The 19,924-nt window shown below is 35.6% G+C and overlaps 1 protein-coding gene across 1 annotated transcript; it reads left to right on the top strand.

Moving 5' to 3' along the window:
- The first annotated feature begins 650 nt into the window (after nt 1–650).
- Nucleotides 651–5,789, top strand: LOC121739055 (DIS3-like exonuclease 2). The gene is made up of 3 exons (XM_042131368.1): nt 651–3,143; nt 3,310–3,568; nt 5,414–5,789. The coding sequence occupies exons 1-3, from the start codon at nt 673–675 to the stop codon at nt 5,621–5,623; spliced, it is 2,940 nt and encodes a 979-aa protein (XP_041987302.1). The 5' UTR covers nt 651–672; the 3' UTR covers nt 5,624–5,789.
- Nucleotides 5,790–19,924: the final 14,135 nt, after the last annotated feature.

The raw sequence follows: 19,924 nt of genomic DNA on the forward strand, positions 1-19,924 counted from the left end.
GCCCCCTGGTCTGTACACCGTAATGTCATTTGGGGGTTTTTTTCGCAATTCTGGGGAAAACTTTGACTCTAGGTGAAAATTTGGGGAGACAGTATCTTTGGGGAAATGTTTGGGGAAAATAAATACACTATGGGGATTTTTTGTGGTTAGCAATTCTAAAAAACAACAAAAAAAATGAAACGAACGTCCTTTTCATTCGATTAACATCCTGGCAAATTTGTTGTTTGTTAGTTTTGGTTTGTAAAAAGCCTGACAGACATACGAACTTGAATTACGCGGGTTTTAAGTTCGCGAACTTACTCGGCTCGCGTCGGTGACACACGAGAATCACTCACACTGGATTACCATGCCCCCAGGCTCGCGGCTCTTTGCTGACACACAGGCGATTATGATCGTCGAGCCATAGTCCGCGTACTTACTCGCACGTCTGTCACCCCCTTAAAAAATTATCTCTTTGATCGAGCGAGTGACCATGTGTTGTATATCTGTTTAACTGTCGAGTCATCGAAACTACTAAATCGAATAAAAGTAGTTTCAATTTTTAAAGTAGTATCATTTTGGGGAAATATAAAAATCAGTTTGGGGGAAATCGTAAAATTGCATCTGGCAACCCTGTCATTGATCTAAAAATTTATAAATGTTTTATCCAAAATGATAAATTCTGGGTAATTTATGCATTGTGTCTATATTGTAAAATTAAATTCATTATTGGTATTTGGTATTGTAATCAATCGTTTCAAGAAGGAACTCGCCTGGTGTTTGCGTAAGAATTGTGTAAAATATGAAATGATGAGTGATCCTTCGTGTTCAAATTCTTTGTTAAAAAAAGCGGAAGCACACGTTTTCAAAAAAAATACAGTAAAAACTAACAAAAATCATGGACAAGGATCATCCAACCCTGCAAGTACAGATCTATCCAAACTTTCTAAAAACATGAACATCGGTACACATCCTACTACTAGTAGTGGTGCAAAATCCCAAGATTCACCTGCAGCTTCACCAAAATCTAAGAATGCACAAAGAAAAGAGAAAAAACGGATACAGATCCCAGTGCCTGAAAGTCAGAGAGGATTGCAGATTACGGACGATTTTCATAATGCAAAGTCAATTAATGTTCATGAACTATTTCAGAGTCAAATTATGCCGTTATATGCCACTACAAACTCAAGATACCTCGAAAATCTGGCTCATCATTCACAACTCAATCAAATTCAGGGTCATCATACAAGAGATATCATTCAAATGCAGTTAGCTACTGTTACAACTAATTTACAACATAATGCAATAAGCCCAGAGCCAAAATATTTACAAAATGTTATGCAACATCCATTATTGAAGCGCGATCATGAAATTATTAATCAGGTACGAGCACAGCATATTCAATCCAGCAGCTTTTCGAGTCAATCTAAAGGTACACCACAAAAAGAATCTCCACGTCAGAAAAACAGAAAGAGGAATAATAGGGAGGCAAAAGAACAGGGATTTGATCCATACATGTCTATAGAAGAAGTTGAAAAGGGATTGAAAAGTAACACTCTTATTGAAGGTGTTCTGAGAATCAACCCAAGACATTTCACACATGCATATGTTGCAAGTAGTGATAGAGGTGAACAAGATGTACTTATAGAAGGTATTAAAAGTAGAAACAGAGCATTAGAAGGAGATGTTGTTATTGTGCAACTTATTGAAATCGATCAAGAATCTACAGAGGAAAATAATGAGTGTAAACAAAAACAAGGTATAGTTGTATTTATCAAAGAAAAAGTACATAAGAGAACATGTATTGGATCGTTAAAACTTATGTCCGATAAAAATAAACAGAGGGCATTATTTGTACCCAGAGATTTTAGGGTCCCAAAGCTGAACATATCTGTGCTCTATTGGCCAGACAATTTCTACGAGAAGGCAGCAGAATATGAAAACACATTATTCCTAGCTGAAATAATAGACTGGTTTGATGTCAGATTCGCCCTGGGTAAAATAGTTTGCATTATAGGAACAGCTGGTGATATGCTGTCCGAAACGAAAGCTATTCTAGCACAAAATGATTTAGATGTGACTCCATATGGGTCAGAATTCAAACATTTGTATCCTGGTTTAGATTATGTTGTTTCTGAGGAAGAAATAAAGGACAGAGAGGACTGTCGTAATTTATGCATATTTAGCATTGATCCCCATAACTGTAGAGATGTAGATGATGCAGTTTCATGTAGAAAACTTGAAAATGGAAACTATGAAATTGGAGTCCATATATCTGATGTATCACATTACTTAGCCGAGGGCACACCCCTAGATGAGAAGGTTGCAGATAAAGCTACAACTATCTACATGGTAGAGAAAGCTTACCATATGCTTCCCGATGACCTGTGTATGCTATGCTCCTTATTGCCAGCAGTTGACAAATTGGCATTTTCTGTATTTTGGGAAATCACCCCAGATGCTCAAGTATTGAAGCATAGATTTTCAAAAACCGTCATCAATTCATGTTGTAAGTTGGCATACGAACATGCTCAGGATATACTGGATGATAAGGAGAATATAGAAGAGAATTTTGCCGAAATTTACAATGGTTTTAAATACTCAGATATACATGAAGCTATAAAAGTTTTGGGTCACATGTCATCTATATTTAGACAGAGAAGATTTGATGGTGGTGCACTAAGAATAGATCAACTAAAAATAACTTTTAAACTGGGTCCTACGGGACTGCCAGAAACATATTCTATATACGAAAGTCGAGCCAGTCATCAGCTAATTGAAGAGTTCATGTTGCTCGCAAATATGACAGTAGCAGAACGTATTTATGAGGATCATCCAAAATTAGCATTTTTACGATGCCATCCACCACCAAGTTTGTACTTGCTTAAACAATTAGCTAAATCTTTGAAGCCCATGGGTATCGACTTAAGTATTTCATCAGCTGGTGAGTTGCACAAATCATTGCTGCCGTATGTTGGACCTGAGAATACAAACATAGGAAGAGCAATGGTAATCAATATGTTATGTACCAAACCTATGACAAGGGCCAAATATTTTTGTGCTGGTTCCTATGAAGAGGAATTTTCGCATTATGCCTTGAATGTTCCTCTGTATACTCATTTTACAAGTCCTATTAGACGATATGCAGATATAATGGTGCACAGGTATGTATTTGAGATAATTTTACTAAATTTACATAATATTACATACTACAAGTAAAAGTAAATATTTTTTAAAACATGGCAATTGCTAAATAAATAACCAGTTCTTCATTATCAGATGTAGGAAGCCTCTTATTAAATTAAAACTTAAAGTATTTTTATGTTTCAGATTACTGTCAGCGAGCTTAAAATATTCAGAAGTGCCAAAATGGGAGACTGACAGAGTGCGTATGATAGCAGCGAGATGTAATCAACAGAAGTACAATGCGAAAAAAGCTGGAGAATCATCCACAGAGCTGTACACTCTGAAGTATATAGAACTTAATTCACCAGTAGCAACTGAGGCTGTTGTTGTTGACGTTAGGGAAAAATACTTAGATGTCATTATCATAGCCATGGGTCTTAACAGGAGAATATTTTTAAACAATGTAAGTGTTAAAATACTAATTATTAAAATACAAATTATTTTATCTTTATTTTAGGATAATATTATGTTATATAATAGGAAATGATTTCACAATATTTTTACATTAGTGAGTACAATTTTTTTGGATTGCATAACTTTATAAGACATGCTTCTTAAATCTTAATCACCTAAAATAATAAAAAAAAAACTCTTTATTCAAACCATTAATGAAACAAATCAGTTGACAAAGGATACAAAGAAAGAGGAAAAAAATCTGTTTGAAATGGCGGCTGTTGGAAGCAGTCTCTTCCAGGCAACCGTAAACTTAATTCCTTAACTTAAAAAAATAAATAACTGAAAATATTAATTAAAAACATAGATAAAAAATTACAAAATGATTTCCCTTTAAATAAATTAATCATGGACACTTAGTAAATTACTATGCGGTCAGCGCAGCGGCATGCGCCACGCGACGCGCGCGGTGTCCATGCGTTGGGTAAATAATTATTTAACTTTAACCTTCATTTACTCAGTGATCAATTAATATTATTTTTTATATTATTTTGTTTAACTACTATTGGTACTCGGTCATCCAGGTACTATTGTACCTGGATGTCCGAGCTTTGCTCGGTATAGCAAACACTCATTGACTTCGTGTTACTTAACAGCGCCATCTGCTGGAATAGCTTTAGCTGTTGTTGTGTCGTTAAAGCAATTACTTGCTCACAAAATAGTATTATTATTCGCCAATAGATGTCAGGAAGAGTCATATTTTTCAGTTTACCGATTATCGATAAAACACGAATAAAATGACATTTTCTAAAAATGATATCGATAAAACACGAATAAAATGACATTTTCTAAAAATGATGTCGATAAAACACTAATGAAAAGACATTTTCTAAAAATGATTCCTAGCTAGATCGATTTATCGCCCCCGAAACCCCCTATATACTAAATTTCAAGAAAATAGTTGGAGCCGATTCCGAGATTTCAATTATATATATTATTCCCGAGCGCCGGGCGCTTCAATTAATGGCAAGGCATGCGGGAGATCGCCGCATGCCTTGCCATTAATTGAAGCCATTGGTCAGCGCCGTTAGAATTTTAATTTTAAGTACTTGCAAATTGTTGCTATTATCTATACTAATACTAATATTATAAATGCGAAAGTATCTCTTTCTGTCTGTCTGTCTGGCTTTCATGCCAAAACTACTGAACCGATTGTAATGAAATTTTGTATACAGAAGTCTAAAGCCTGAGAAAGGACATAGGCTACTTTTTTTACTGGAAAAAAAGGTTGTAAGGGGGTGAAAATGCGTAAATTTGTTCAAATTAAGTTAGTTCATATTAGATGGCGCCGTGCGTCTACTACATCGCGCTGGCGCTTGCTCAAACGTATTTCTATAAGAGGTGGTATCATCTTACATTCGAGTTTCGATTTTTTCGATTGTTATTTCTTTTTTACGTTATTAAATAATTCAGTACTTTATCTATGCAGTGACGTAACCTTAAACCTATCAATGATAAATAGTTTATGGATAAAGTTGTGTACTAGGGGAGCTAAAAAAGCTTTAAAATTAAGATTTTGACACCAATTTTGTCCATATCGCGTGCTATAAACTAAAGTCCACGCGGACGAAGTCGCGGGCAACAGCTAGTATATAAATATAAGCGTTTTTAATGTACAATTTTTTTACTATTTTGTGTATTCATTGTTTTACTATTAATTAAAGTTATCTAAAACGTACGAAAGTTTAATTAAAATTAAAAATATCTGTGAATGGCAGGTAACGCACAGCATTTCTGCCTTTAAGGAGTGCACGCCCCTGATAATATTCTTTAAGTGAATTCTTTTGTTTTTCAGGATTTCCCTGGTGAATGCAAATGTATTAAAAATGATGCTGGTTTAAAATTATCTAAGATGGAGATTAGTTGGAAAACTACAGAGGATTTACCCTGTGTGAAACAAGTTATTGAAGTGTTTTCTATTTTAGAAGTTGAGATGTTGAAAGGTGATGATATGGTTAAAGTCGAGACAAAGCTTAAGAGGCCAATGAACAATTACAAGGTGTAATGATCTCCTTTTTATTAATAACATTTTACATTATTATGACAAAATTTTCAGAACAGATGAAATTACTACACTAAATATTTTAGTTACATTTTGACATTCTACATTAATTTGTAAATTTTATATTCAGTCTGTAGATTTTTGACTACCCAATTGTTTGTGTAAATAGTTTAATGTATTAAGGACCTAGCAGTATAATGATAGAAATTGTTAGAAAATTGAAAACATTATTTTACACATACTGATAAAATTCTTAAGTACGAAATCAAATGCAGTTCATAAATAATAATTTTATATTAAAAATAATCAACTACTTGCCCAGACATAAGTTTATAAAATAAGGTTTATTTTTAATATTATATCTGTGTAAAAATGTACTTTGTTAAATGTAGATCTAAATTAATAAATTAAGTAATTTCCAATTTTGAGTATAGGTGTGTACTTAGGGCGTTCGCTGCGCCCGTCGCGGCCACCCGCGAGGCGCGCTTGTTTCATGTCATCCCATAGAGCAGCGCTGCGTGAGGCGGTTCAGCCGTTGCACGCGGCGCGTGCAGCGGTGCCCGCCCCGCGGGCGAGGTGTCAACAATCTAGACGTGACAAATGGGCTGATTGGCTGACGCCTTTGTACACGTCGGCGTCGTCGTCTGTTGACTAGGTAATATATCAATAAAAATCCATTGGTATCAATTATACTGGCCGCTGCGAGAGATGGGTGACCGCGGCCGCCCGCGACGGTCAGGTGGGCAGACGCGCCGGGCACACGATCAACGCAGCGAACGCCCTTGCCCTTACACTGCCCTTACATAAATACATTATACATTAATTTTATTTTGTGTATTTTGTAATATTTTTAAATACAGGCAGGTTTTTATATTATTGTTTGTTTACTGTTTTTACATATTGAATTTAATTTATATAAACTTAAAATATTTTTTACTGAGCGAGCTATTGAGAGAGGCCTATGTCCAGCAGTGGACGACTATAAGCTGATATGATGATGATGATGAGCGAGCTATAGATATAATAACAGCCAGCTATAGCCAGACATTCGTCATTTTATAAAAGACTAGCTGTCACAGTGAACTTCGTGTCGCTTTAAAACCTTCCCTGGACTTCTACGAAGATTTTAAGACTAAAATTAGCCCAATCCGTTCAGCCGTTTTCGAGTTTTAGCATTACTAACACAATTGAAAATCCATTTTTATATATATAGATAAAAGTTTTGCTGTTACATATGACCCCTAGTATAATACATGTAAGAAGTAAGAACGACCAGCAATAATGAGTTTCGCTCGCGGTAACTTTAGAAGGTATCCAAAGTCTATCTAACTTTTCGCGACCGAAATGCCATAATTGCTGGTCGTTCTTACTTCTATGGGGTCAAATAATAGGAGAACTTTCAGATTTTATAAATTGACGAAAGTCTGGCTGCTGTTGCCTGTTGGGAGTCTCGGGCCAATAGTGACTGTGTATCATGTATGCTCAAACTTCATAATACTGAACATTTAAAACCTTAGAAATGTTTGACTTAATTGGTTTAGGCTATTTATCTTACTTAAGTACATAATAATAATGTTGATCTCTTTCATACTTATTCAAAATTTTCAAGAAAAAAATATGTCTATTTATCTTAAGAAAGTCACAAATGAAGGCTCCACTGCAATAATGATGAAAGTCCTAAGTTGTTAGTTTTAAGGTAATTGGGTTTTTAGATTTAGAACGGTATAACAAAACTTAATAATAATAATAATAATAATATCTATGGACGCTTCACACCACGTCAGTCTGGCCCCGTGCTAAGTACCTAAAGGACTTGTGTTACAGGTACCAGACAACGGAAATATATTTAATACTTTTATTTATACCATACATATATTTAAGATTTTTATTATATTATACACATATTTAATACACATCCAGACCCGGGAACATTGAAAACTTTTTTGTTCCGTCGGCGGGATTCGAACCCGCGACCCCCGGCTTGAGCTACCGACGCGCTCACCACTGAGTCACAGAGGTCGTCAAACATAACAAAACTTGGAACCGATTCAGTGCGGATGACACGGGAGCCGTGTCATACATGTTTTTAACGTGTGGCGTATGACACGTGAGCCGTGTCATTTAAAAAACGATTGTATCTCCCTCAAATTACACTTTAGAAGGTTCTACTCTGAACAAAATCATCTTAATTTTCCACATAGAACAAGCCTATTAGTCCAATTAGTATAGTAAGTTCACCTCGGAATTCGAGATACCCAGCTGTAAATCTATATACTCTATATACTCTATATACAATAAAATCGTAGAGGTAAAATTTTTGTACATTGAAAATAAACTTGAAAAAACGAGTCAGGGGCATATTAGAAGAGTAGTAGAATACATTTTAACTGTTTTTGAAATTTTTGTTTCTCTGTCTGTTTGTCTGTTTGTCTGTTTGTACAGGCTAATCTCTGAATACGCTGGACTGATTTCAATGAAATTTGGCATGATGATACCTTACATCCCTGGTCAACATCTTAGATACTTTTTTTAACCGACTTTAAAAAAAGGAGGAGTAGATGTTTACTTTGCTGTTTGTGGTCAGATTTTCAAAATTCTTTTTTTGTTGTATAGATTGCCCGAATTCGTTACCATGTTTACAATAAAATCGGCCAAGTGCGAGTCGGACTCACGCACGAAGGGTTCCGTACCGCTATAGAGAAAAAATAGGCCAAAAGTTGTGTTTTTGTATGGGAGCCCCCCTTAAATTTTAATTATATTCCAATTATTTATATTAATAACTGTTCAAAAAAAATTTAATACGGTGCACCGTTTCCGATAAAGAGGGCGGAGAGCGCGCGGTCAAAGTATCTCTTCAGGTTAACCGAAAACGCGCCATATTCAATGTGTCGCGACACCGGTGTCCGATCCTTTAATGTCGTAATGTATGGCATATTTCATCAATAAATTGGCTCTCATATTTTTTCTCTCCCTCACGGTTGTAAAATAGCAGCCATTTTAGTTTTCTTTTTTTTTACACTAATCTGACCAATACTTCTCATGTAAATATCCTATTGTTATATACTCTACATTGGCCGTGTTCGTCGGCGTATCTTTGGACAAACCTTTTATTGCGCATGTCCAAAAGATGTCATGGCAACGCCATAACAAGTTGCTGGTCATGTCGTAAACAACGTCTTAATTGTTTATACATGATTAAAATAATAAAAGCTAAACATACATAAGCCTAAATTGTCTAACAGCCGCACAAATAATTTATTAAATATGGCTATGGATCACTTGGAAAAATTTAAAAATTTAATTGTTTTTTTTTTAATGAAATAAGAGGGCAAACGAGCAAACGGGTCACCTGATGGAAAGCAACTTTCGTCACCCATGGACACTCGTAGCATCAGAAGAGATGCAGGTGCGTTGCCGGCCTTTTAAGAGGGAATAGGGTAACAGGGGAGGGTAGGGATGGGAAGGGAAGGGAATAGGGGAAGGTAGGGAAGGGAATAGAGTAGGGGATTGGGCCTCCGGTAAACTCACTCACTCGGTGAAACACAGCGCAAGCGCTGTTTCACGCAGGTTTTCTGTGAGAGCGTGGTATTTCTCCGGTCGAGCCAGCCCATTCGTGCCGAAGCATGGCTCTCCCACTGGTTTGTTAATTGCAACGCCACCAACAAATTGCAATTGGGTTAAATGTCAAGTCGTAAACAGTTGTCGTTGCCATGGCATGACATGATTTGTAAATGCGCAATAACTAGGTTTTGCAGCGAATGCGCTAAAAATTACGCCGACGAACACGGCCATGATCTATAAGTTATGACAGTGATAGTCGTTGCCATAGCACCGAACTTGTTGACTTCACTTCAATATTATTATTACAATAAAGTGTTTACTACAATACAAATCAATGAGTTTCTAATTAGTAACATAGAATATCATTGATACAAATGGTATTTTAAATATACAATACCTATGAATATCAAAAAGGTGTTATTTAATAGCTCAACTTAAGGACTACGCTTACACAGACAATACGTTATGAATTTCGTGGAATGAAACCACGGACGTAAAAAAAGTACGGACGGATCGCCATTAAGAAATGAGTGAAGCACCCTTAATAAGCCCAGGCGATCATATGTACACATCTTGCACAAACACTAGCACTGTAATAAGCCGATCGTACCGCCATTACGCAATTAGACTGCATCGCGGTGACACGTCTTTGTCATTCATAAATAAAAATAAATATGCCATCTTGTGTTGTAAAATGGTGCAAGAACAATACAACCTTACACAAAAAACATCAAGGAATAATATTTCATAGGTAAGATAACATATTTTTAAAGTATTTTGATAAAATAATGTAAATATTAATTCAACTTCAACAGGTCAGTAATGTCCATAACAAAGTGGGGAAATTTTCCCCAAACCGGGGAAAATTTTAAATTATTTTTAAATAATCAAATAATTAATTTTATTGTCTTTTATTAGTGTCATGTAAGTATTTAGCATACTATTGACCAGTAATTAGGCAGGAATACAATAATAGGGGTGTAGACAGTAAACGAAATCTAATACAAATTATTGTTTTTTTGAGAGTTTGTATTATAGAATTACCGAAAATGGACATATTTTACTTAATAACTTTATAATATTTTTTATATTTAATAAGTGATTTTTTTAATTGAAATAAGAGTGTATTTATTTTTATACATATTTTTAGGTGTAACAAAATACTTATGTACTATCAGAGAAGTTGATTCCTATGCAAATCGGGGACATAAGTAGTTTGGTTGCGTTACGTCAAACCCAGCCGACAGATCACAATTAACATTGAATTGACATAAGTATTCGACCAAATAACGTTGGTCTGTCAATTGCATAGGAATCAACTTCCTTGATGGTACATCTGTAAAATAAATATATTTCCTAAAAATAGTCTACACCCCTATTAATTTCTTAATTTACAAAAGTAGATATAATTGTTGTTTGACGACCTCTGTGGCTCACTGGGTGGGCTGTCGGTAGTTCAAGCCGGGGGTCGCGGGTTCGAATCCTGCCGACGGAACAAAAAGTTTTCAAAGTTCCTGGGTCATGAGTGTGTATTAAATATGTGTATCATATAATAAAAATCTTAAATATATGTATAGTATAACAGTATTAAATATATTTCCGTTGTCTGGTACCCGTAACACAAGTCCTTCAGGTACTTAGCACGGGGTCAGACTGATGTGGTGTGAAGCGTCCATAGATAACATTGTTGTCTTAGATTTCCTTCAGTAGTAGGGGAGGGAAGGTGCTGTTGGTGTAGTCACCCGAGCGTCATTGAGACCTAGTAGGAATGAAAATATTGAATGGACCTCTGGACCAGGAATAAATTTAAGACTATGTTAGGTGATTTGATTTGACGTTAGCGCATGGTAGAACTCTCGAAAGCTCTAACAGGCCGTTAACTGATGTAACAAGCCATTATTTATTTAACATTACTTGATTGTTTGATGAAACGGGTCACGGGACTTAAGTATCTTATATCTTTTCGTATACAGGTTTCTTATATAGGTTTCGGGGGCGATAAATCTGTCTAGCTAGGAATTATTTTTAGAAAATGTCATTTTATTCGTGTTTTATCGAATACCGAGCAAAGCTCGGTCAAATAGCTAGTAATAATTTTATTATTGTAAATGTTTGTACATAATCATTATTACTAATAGTGTTATGTAAATAATATACTTCTCTGTACGTAATATGTGTTTTTTTTTCTATCTATAGTGTCATAAAAATAATATTTTCATTATGACATCTTTAACAACCGCTTACATTTCTGAAGCGAAAAAAACAGAAAAATATGTTTAAGTATAAAAAATACATTTAACTTGTCTGAGTTTACAAATTAAGTAAAGGAGTACAAATTAGGTCAAAAAAAAGTAGGGAAATTTTACAAATTTATGATTTATATGGCAACCCTCATATCACGCACACGTCCTACTCGGGCGGCCATAACTAGGCTTCACTCGTGATTAGAGAAGGTTACGTCCGTACTTTTTTTACGTCCGTGAATGAAACATAGAAAACCCAAAATCTTGAATAAGTTATAGAGAATTTTGTATTCTACATTATGGTAATAAATACAAATAGCAAAAAACACATAGGAAATGAAATATTTACAAAAGTGCAAAAACCGATTTTTGTGACCTTTTGACCTTGAAATTTAATAGTTGCGCACACCCTATCATATGTAGGTTTTGAGATAACATTTAGGGTGCCAATATACAAATATTTACAGACTTACAGCTGGGTAACTCGAATTCCGGGGTTCCTACCTAATTTAAGCCTAATTTGACTGGACCATATAGGCTTCGCCTCTGAATATTCTGTGAATTGAATAAAAGTAGGGGCCGTCAACCTTTTTTAAAGGTGCATTCATTGCTGATTACACGGCAGCCGCGTTTTATGGGTTTTTAACGTGTGGCGTATGACACGTGGGCCGAGTCATTTAGGAAGCGGTAAAAAAGTGTATGCCGCCACGAAGGAAAGTCTTCAAAAATGTGCGCCGCATTGAATCGGTTTAAGATTATTTTAAAGTAAATGCCTGTGACGTTGAGCGTTTTAGCGGTGTAGCCGAAATACTATACTTAAGCGATATTGCTAATTTTGTAAAATATACCTACATTCTAAAGAGGTTATTTCACGTGACCGACGTTTTTTGGACGTTCATCATTATTGCTGTTAACCCTTCAAATGTTTTCACTGTCGAAAAACATTGTTTATTAGTTATTAGTTTATTACTCTAATATATTCCAACTTCCAACACATGGACTGTCTGGGTGTTTTTACTAACATTTCCTGATGGAAATATTAATTAATCTTTGAAGTTTGAACATGTCTGCATGGTAAGCAATAAGCATGCACCTACGATATTATAAATGTTTGTCAAATCAGAGACCAGACGTCAAATGTAGTATTAATTTACTTATTTGCAAATTATTAGACCTACACGGATGATTCGTTCTCCATCATCATGGATTTCGAAGACTTCATGAACATGATTGCTTTGGAATTAGTTTGTGCTCTATAATTTTTAATTAGGTAAACAACCTGTTTTTAGTAATAAGTAATAACTAAGAAGATGATCTTACAAATAAATAAATACAAAGTAAAAAAACATATTCAATGAATTTGAAAGAATATTTCATGATCGTGTATATTTAAGTAAATATAGCTTTCGATAGGTACTGATTTTCCGCGGAAAAAGTCTGGGGAAATATTATGAAGTCCACAATCAATAATAATTTGGCTCATTACTTTTTATCGTGCTAAAAATATAAACAATTAAGGTCAGGCGGGGCAATTTCAACCGGTGATGGAAAAAAAAAACTTTGACCACCCGTAAATAATACCTGATGCAATTTTATAGAAAATTTACTGCGTTCATGCTGTAGAGTGGTTATGTGAGTTTTATTTTTCCATGTTTGTATTCAATTATTATAGATTTTTATACTTGAAAATGCCTTTCTTATATAAAAAGGTCAAAATAGTTGAAATTCCCCCTCGGAGGGGCAAAATAAACTATTGATTATAAGCGGAGTTGTAGTGTAGATGAACGGCTAAATTTGAGCTCCTGAGGTTTGTCGTAAGGTCGATAATCTAAATTGAATCCTATCTTTTATGAAACAAGGCTCACATTTGAAAAAAAACGCATAACAAATTTAAGCGGGGTAATTTCAACTGCTCGCTATACTGACTAGTGATGTGACTGATAAAAAAATAGTCGATAGATGTTTTCACACTTCTTTTTTATACCTACGACAGTAAAAAAAAACCGCGCATTTCCCGTGGCACTGCTGGCACTTAATAGCTGTGGTAGTACTACGGTAAATAAAATTTAACCATGGCACTACCAGTAGTTCCACCGGTAGTGCCACGGGAAATGCGCGAAAAAAATTCGAATTTTGTTTTAAAAATAATTTTAATGTGTCGGCATGAGTACAGGACAGAACGATCTCAGGACATCAGGATGGCAGGTTAAAAGGCCTTACGAAATATATTTGGTTGGATGGTTAGTGTACGAGATTACGAATGTTTGAATTCAATACACGACATAACGGCGGAACTGTGGGGAAGCATGAAACATTTTATTTCACATTAGTCTCCACAGCGCACCCACTGGAGTAAATATGAGAAATGAAAGTGGAAAGTGCAGAATTCAGGGTGATGAGCTAAATCGACGCGTATTTTTCCATGGGTTTATTTCGCATATTTTCCCCAGTGGGTGCAAACAGAGTGAAGACGAATGGGTGGGTTGGAATGGAAATCTAGTCCATAGTCAAATAAGAAAACTATGTGCAAAATAAAAAAAAATACATATTTATTACTTAAAGAGCAACACCTTCAACAGACATGTTGAATTTTACTACTATATTCTTAACATAACATTGGCACAAAACTTCAGTCTTAGTTTTATAGTCTTTGGACGGAGTAATTGTAACTACAATCATACTATCAAACTAAGTAATTAAAATCAAAACTAAAAAATCAACAGTCTTCTGTTTAACTTAATTAAGTATATTCTTTAATATCAATATCGTTCGGAAACATATAATCAACGCCTTTCACATCAGGGTCGGGAAGATAATCAATTATCTCATGTTCTTCTATGATTGAGTGATCATTTTCGATAATACGAAAGACTTTTTTATTCTTGTTTAAGGAATGAAACCCTTGTACTACAATTTTGCCTTCACTCACACTTTCTATCTGGCACACATACTTAAAGGTCTTTTTGCCCTTCGATGACGAGAATTTTGCTAAAATAAATTTTCCTTCTTTTGGTTTTTGTTTTGACCAATATTGTACTGGGATTATTTTAGATGTACTAGCTTCAACTAACTCCACATCAGCAACATTTTCCTCATAATCTAATTCCATCATGCGGTTGTAAAATGTTTCCAAATTATCTACCGATTCAGTCTCACTCAAAGATACGTATGAACAAGGAGAATCACTATCTGATACGTATTTCTGGCACTTGCGGATATCCCTCTTACCAGACTTTTTAATATACTTTGACTTTGGATCCAACCCGCCTGATTCTCTCTCCTGTTTTTTAGGTTTTCTGGGTTTTTTGCTCTTTGAGATGGCCTGTTTTTCAAGCAATTTTTGTTTTTTTTTGGTTTTCTTTATCTTTTTTCTTCTTCTCCTTCTCTTTTTTTTTATTTTCTTTATCTTTTAGTATCATCTCCTTCTCTTCTTTTTCTTTTTTCATTCTATCTATTGTGTCTTTATATGTCAAAACTTCGGCGTTGCTGTTAGCAATACGCTTTTTCTTTGTTTTTGGAAGATCACTCTTTGATATAGTTTGAAGCAATAATTCCTCAAACGAAACACATGGCTCCTTAAGCTCGTTTGTCTTAGCTGCATTTTTCACTAACTTGCAATCTAAAATTTTCAGAGATGATAGTTTGTTCAAGTCAAATTTTTTGGATATTGGCAGTTTTGACGTGACAGTGATAGGTACGTTTTGCATCTTGATGTTACTCTGATACGCTTTTTTCTGGTGGGAGTTATTATTAGAAAAAAAACTGGAACTTGGTTCGTCACAGATTTTTTCAACTATTTGCCCGTTTGTAAATTGCTTATTTATTTTGGTTAGTGCAATTGTGGTTAAACTTGGAACCGATGGTACGACAGGCATGACATTCTCTTTGAATTCTTGTGTTTCGTTGCAATTGTAACAGGCATGCTTATCTTGCGCTGGTAAAGAGTCCGCTTGGATGGCATTCGACTGAGAATTTTCCAATTCTTGTGTCTCGTTGCAATCAGAGCCATGCTTATCTTGCGCTGGTAAAGAATCCGCTTGGATGGCGTTGGACTGAGAATTCTCCAATTCATGTGTTATGTTGCAACCACAGCCATGCACAACTTGCACTGCTGGTATGGGGCTCTCTTGTATGGCATCGGCCTGAGAATTCTTCCATTTTTGCAATACCAAAGGGTCGAAAATCTCCTCCTTGATGGCATTTCGATTTAATGGTTGAATGCCAGTCTTACGAAATCCATTTTGTAAAATTAGAGGATCCAGTTCATCCCATATTTTGGTTAGAATTCGTGCAAATTCAGACTTTGGTAAGTTTGTACCAATATGAAGCCTCTGCCATTTGATTACTTCGTCTTCCCAGCGGTCTTTTAGGGGTTTCATGGCGCTGCAGTCTAGAGGCTGCAAAACATGTGAGGAGTGTGGTGGAAGTTTCAAAATTGTAACCCCTTCTGATTGCGCGTATTCGATGACATTTAAATCGACGTGCGTCGAATGACCGTCATATATCAGCAGCACCGGCCTCGCACTTCCCAACGCAGGAACAAACACCGATTTCATATATTTTTCAAATATACTGGTTTGCATCCAGCCCTTTTCACTAACTGCATAGGCGGTATCAATCATTTCGTTTTTATACAACCACTCCGTCCAAAGGTGTTTCCCTTGGAAAATTATAAGTGGTGGTACTTTTTTCCCGGAAGCATTTGCCGCCAGTAACACAGTTGTATTATTTCTTCCGGGACCACTAGTTGTCCGGGTACAGCGAAATCCTTGCTTGCCAATAACTTTACCTTTGACAGGGTCATTACATATGCTGGTTTCATCTAAGTTGTAAATTTGTTGAGGCTTATCCTCTAACCCCAGGCATGCCAGCACTTCGCTCAATAAATTGAAATAACCATAAATAATATATGGGTCACATGCCATTCGTCTGGTGATTTCGACGGATTGTGGCTTTTTAATCGATAGGCTGTGTCTTTTTTGGAAGGCCTGCAGCCAATCCTTTCCTGGCATATCATTTTTAAACGGAGTGTTAATTCCATTTCTGCGCACAAATTGAGACACGAGAACTGCCACTTCTTTTCTGGTTAATGGGAAACCATGTTTTTCCATAATGTGTAAGCTATTTGCCATTCGTTTTTCTGTTTCTTCTGAAAAAACCGTTGGTCTCCCAATCTTGTCGCTCATATCAGTGTGGTATACTCTACTTATAATAGTGGATCTTGGTATACCGTATTTTTCTGCTGCTTGGTAACTCGTCATGTTTTTATTGTTCACATCTTTCAGTGCTTGCTGCAGTTCTGCCACAGTATAAGTCTTTTCAGTTTTCTTTTTATAGTGGCGAACCATCTGCAATAAATTATAAATATATTCAATAAAGTTGAACTACTATGTAATATTTCTTTTTGTTTCAGGAACTTCTAAAGAGTTATTTTTTCCCAAATATCTTTAATATTCACAATATAAGAGATTGTTTATATCGATTAATTATCGACATATGCACATCACTACTGTTTAGTAATCTTCATATAAAATGTAGAGGGGCAATTTCAACTGCCAAATAGTTGACATTTGCCGACAAAACAATTTCAGTGGGGTTACTTAAACTATTGCCAAAACACTGTTTAAACACAAAGTAAAACAGAAAAATTCAACCTAGTCATATGAAGTGGGTTATAAACAATATAACTTACCTTTAAAAACCTTGGAAATCCACATTGAAATCACTTTTTTAATATAAATTTTAAGCTGTCACTCTGCACGTGCACGCATGGAATTTTGTCGAAAACAAAATGGCCGTGTCGGTCAAACAGTATTAGGTCTATCAGCGCCATCTACGGTGAAATTAAGAAAAGCACATTGCGCTTCCCGAATATAGATGGCATTTTTATCAGTTACGTTAAAAACGGAAGTTATGTTGATTAGTTGAAATTTCCCGCAGTCGAGATTGCCCCGCCTGACCTTACCAAAAAAGTGCAGTGACTTGCGTGAGAATCATATGAGAAAAGCGCCCGTGAGTTTCCGCCGTCAACCGACCCGCGGCGTTGCCGTAGCTTAGCAACGATATCCAAGAGGCCTATTGTGTTAAAAATATAAACAATTACCAAAAAAGTGCAGTGACTTGTATGAGAATCATATGAGAAAAGCGCCCGTGAGTTTCCGCCGTCAACCGACCCGCGGCGTTGCCGTAGCTTAGCAACGATATCCAAGAGGGTAACATCCCAGAAAACGTTCAAAATCTTACCATTAATAAATTTACAAAAGTAGTCATAGAAAGTTTGTGTGCCAAATCCTATAGCACAGTATAGCAATATTAGTCCCATGTCATATTGCTATACTGTGCCTATATAGTTATCCTATAAGGTCAATCTATACTAATATTATAAATGCGAAAGTATCTCTGTCTGTCTGTCTGTCTGTCTGTCTGTCTGTCTCGCTTTCACGCCAAAACTACTGAACCGATTGCAATGAAATTTTGTACACAGTTATTCTAGAGTCTGAGAAAGGACATAGGCTACATTTTGATGTGGGAAAATATCTTATTTCCATGAAAATATCGATGAAAATTACTTCGCATTGCGCGTGGCCAGCGCTCATCCCGGGGGTCCTGGGTTCGAGTCCCGCAGGCGGAACAAAAAGTTTTCAATGTTCCTGGGTCTTGGATGTGTATTAAAATAATATTTCAAAAATCTTAAATATATTTTATGTATAATATTATAAAAAATCCAGAAGTATATCGACGCGATGCAATGAACATTTTAGGTCTAATACGATTCAACAGATGGCGCTTTTTTTTTACTTCGTTGTAACATAGAACTAATCATACTTATTAGTTATTATGTTTTTGTTTATAGTTTTTAATACGTTAGAATATTATGTTTAATAATATTATCACTTGCTATAATAATAATCAATCTATCTGATCTTATAGAACTCCTACTGCATTTCTAAGGAGTTCGAGTGTGTTGTGTTGGCCTATATTCCATCCAGAAAATATTTTTACATTTTAATTCTAATATATGAAAACAGATGGCGCTTTATTTTTTACTTCATTATTATAACAGAACTAATCATACCTACTTTATTATATATTATTGTTTTTATTCATAACTAGCTGTTGCCCGCGACTTCGTCCGCGTGGACTTTAGTTTATAGTGCGCGGTGTCAACAAAATTTGTGTCAAATTTAAAAACTTTTTAAAACCCTGGTAAGTGGTACCCCTCTTAGGGCCGCGCAGCGCGCTACACCGGAATGGCAGCGCTGAAAGTGCTCGCCTCGCCGCTGCCATTCCGGTGTAGCGCGGCCCTTAATTAATCAAAATACCCAAAAACAGCTGTGCAGTGTGCACATAATCTGTACTAATATTATGAATGCGAAAGTATCTCTGTCTGTCTGTCTGTCTGTCAGTCTCGCTTTCACGCCAAACGCCAAAACTACCGAACCGATTGTAATGAAATTTTGTATACTGATAGTCTAAAGCCTGAGAAAGGACACAGGCTACTTTTTTACTGGAAAAAAGGGTTGTAAGGGTCGTAAATTTGTTCAAAAAATTCATAATGGCGTTCATATGGCGCCGTGCGTCTTCTACATGGCGCTGACGCTTGCTCAAAAGTCTTTCTATAAGAGGTGGTATCATCTTACATTTAAGTCTCGATTTTTTTCGATTGTTATATCTATTCTACGGTATTAAATAACTCAGTACTTTATCTGTGCAGGCAGTGACGTAACCTTAAGACCAAATTTCACCAACGACTGTTAAAGTTAATGCTCGAATTAGTATCACGTTAGCTGTTTCGTTTTTCATATGAATGAAAGAGAAGACAGGATATTTTAACAAGCTGTTAACACTAACAGACGTTGGTGAAATTGGGGCTAAACCTATCAATGATAAATAGTTTATGGGTAAAGTTGTGTAATTGGGGGGCTAAATAAGCTTTAAAATTTGGCATAATATATAAAGTTTAACATACAAAAATGAAGTACTTATTGTTTGCACACTGCACAGCTGTATTGATTTAAGGGGTACCAGGGTTTTTTTATAAAAGCTTTTGACACCAATTTTGTTGACATCGCGCGCTATAAACTGAAGTCCACGCGGACGAAGTCGCGGGCAACAGCTAGTGATTTTATAAACGATGGCACATTTTTGGAGTAGGTTACTAATTAAAAGTCGCGTACACTGTAGTCTGTACGTGACTTCTAAGAAATAGCAGCTGCTATTTCAGAGGTAGAGCCGTGAAAGACGGACTGATAGACAGACAGAGTTACTTTCGCATTTATAATATTAGCATGAATAAATAAATGAGTTATTTATAAATAAGTACTTATATTATAATCTTTTGTTTTTTTGCTACAAAAATGTTTAATGATGAAAGTAATATTTTTCTCCAAAATTACAATATTATTATTATTCTATGCAGTTTTATTTTAGCCCATTTTATTATTTTTACAATCTTACAATTATTATTCCATGATCGATATTTTGTCGAATTACAAGATGT

Source organism: Aricia agestis, chromosome Z, assembly GCF_905147365.1.
Source record: "Aricia agestis chromosome Z, ilAriAges1.1, whole genome shotgun sequence".
In the NCBI taxonomy this organism is placed as follows: Eukaryota; Metazoa; Arthropoda; class Insecta; order Lepidoptera; family Lycaenidae; genus Aricia; species Aricia agestis.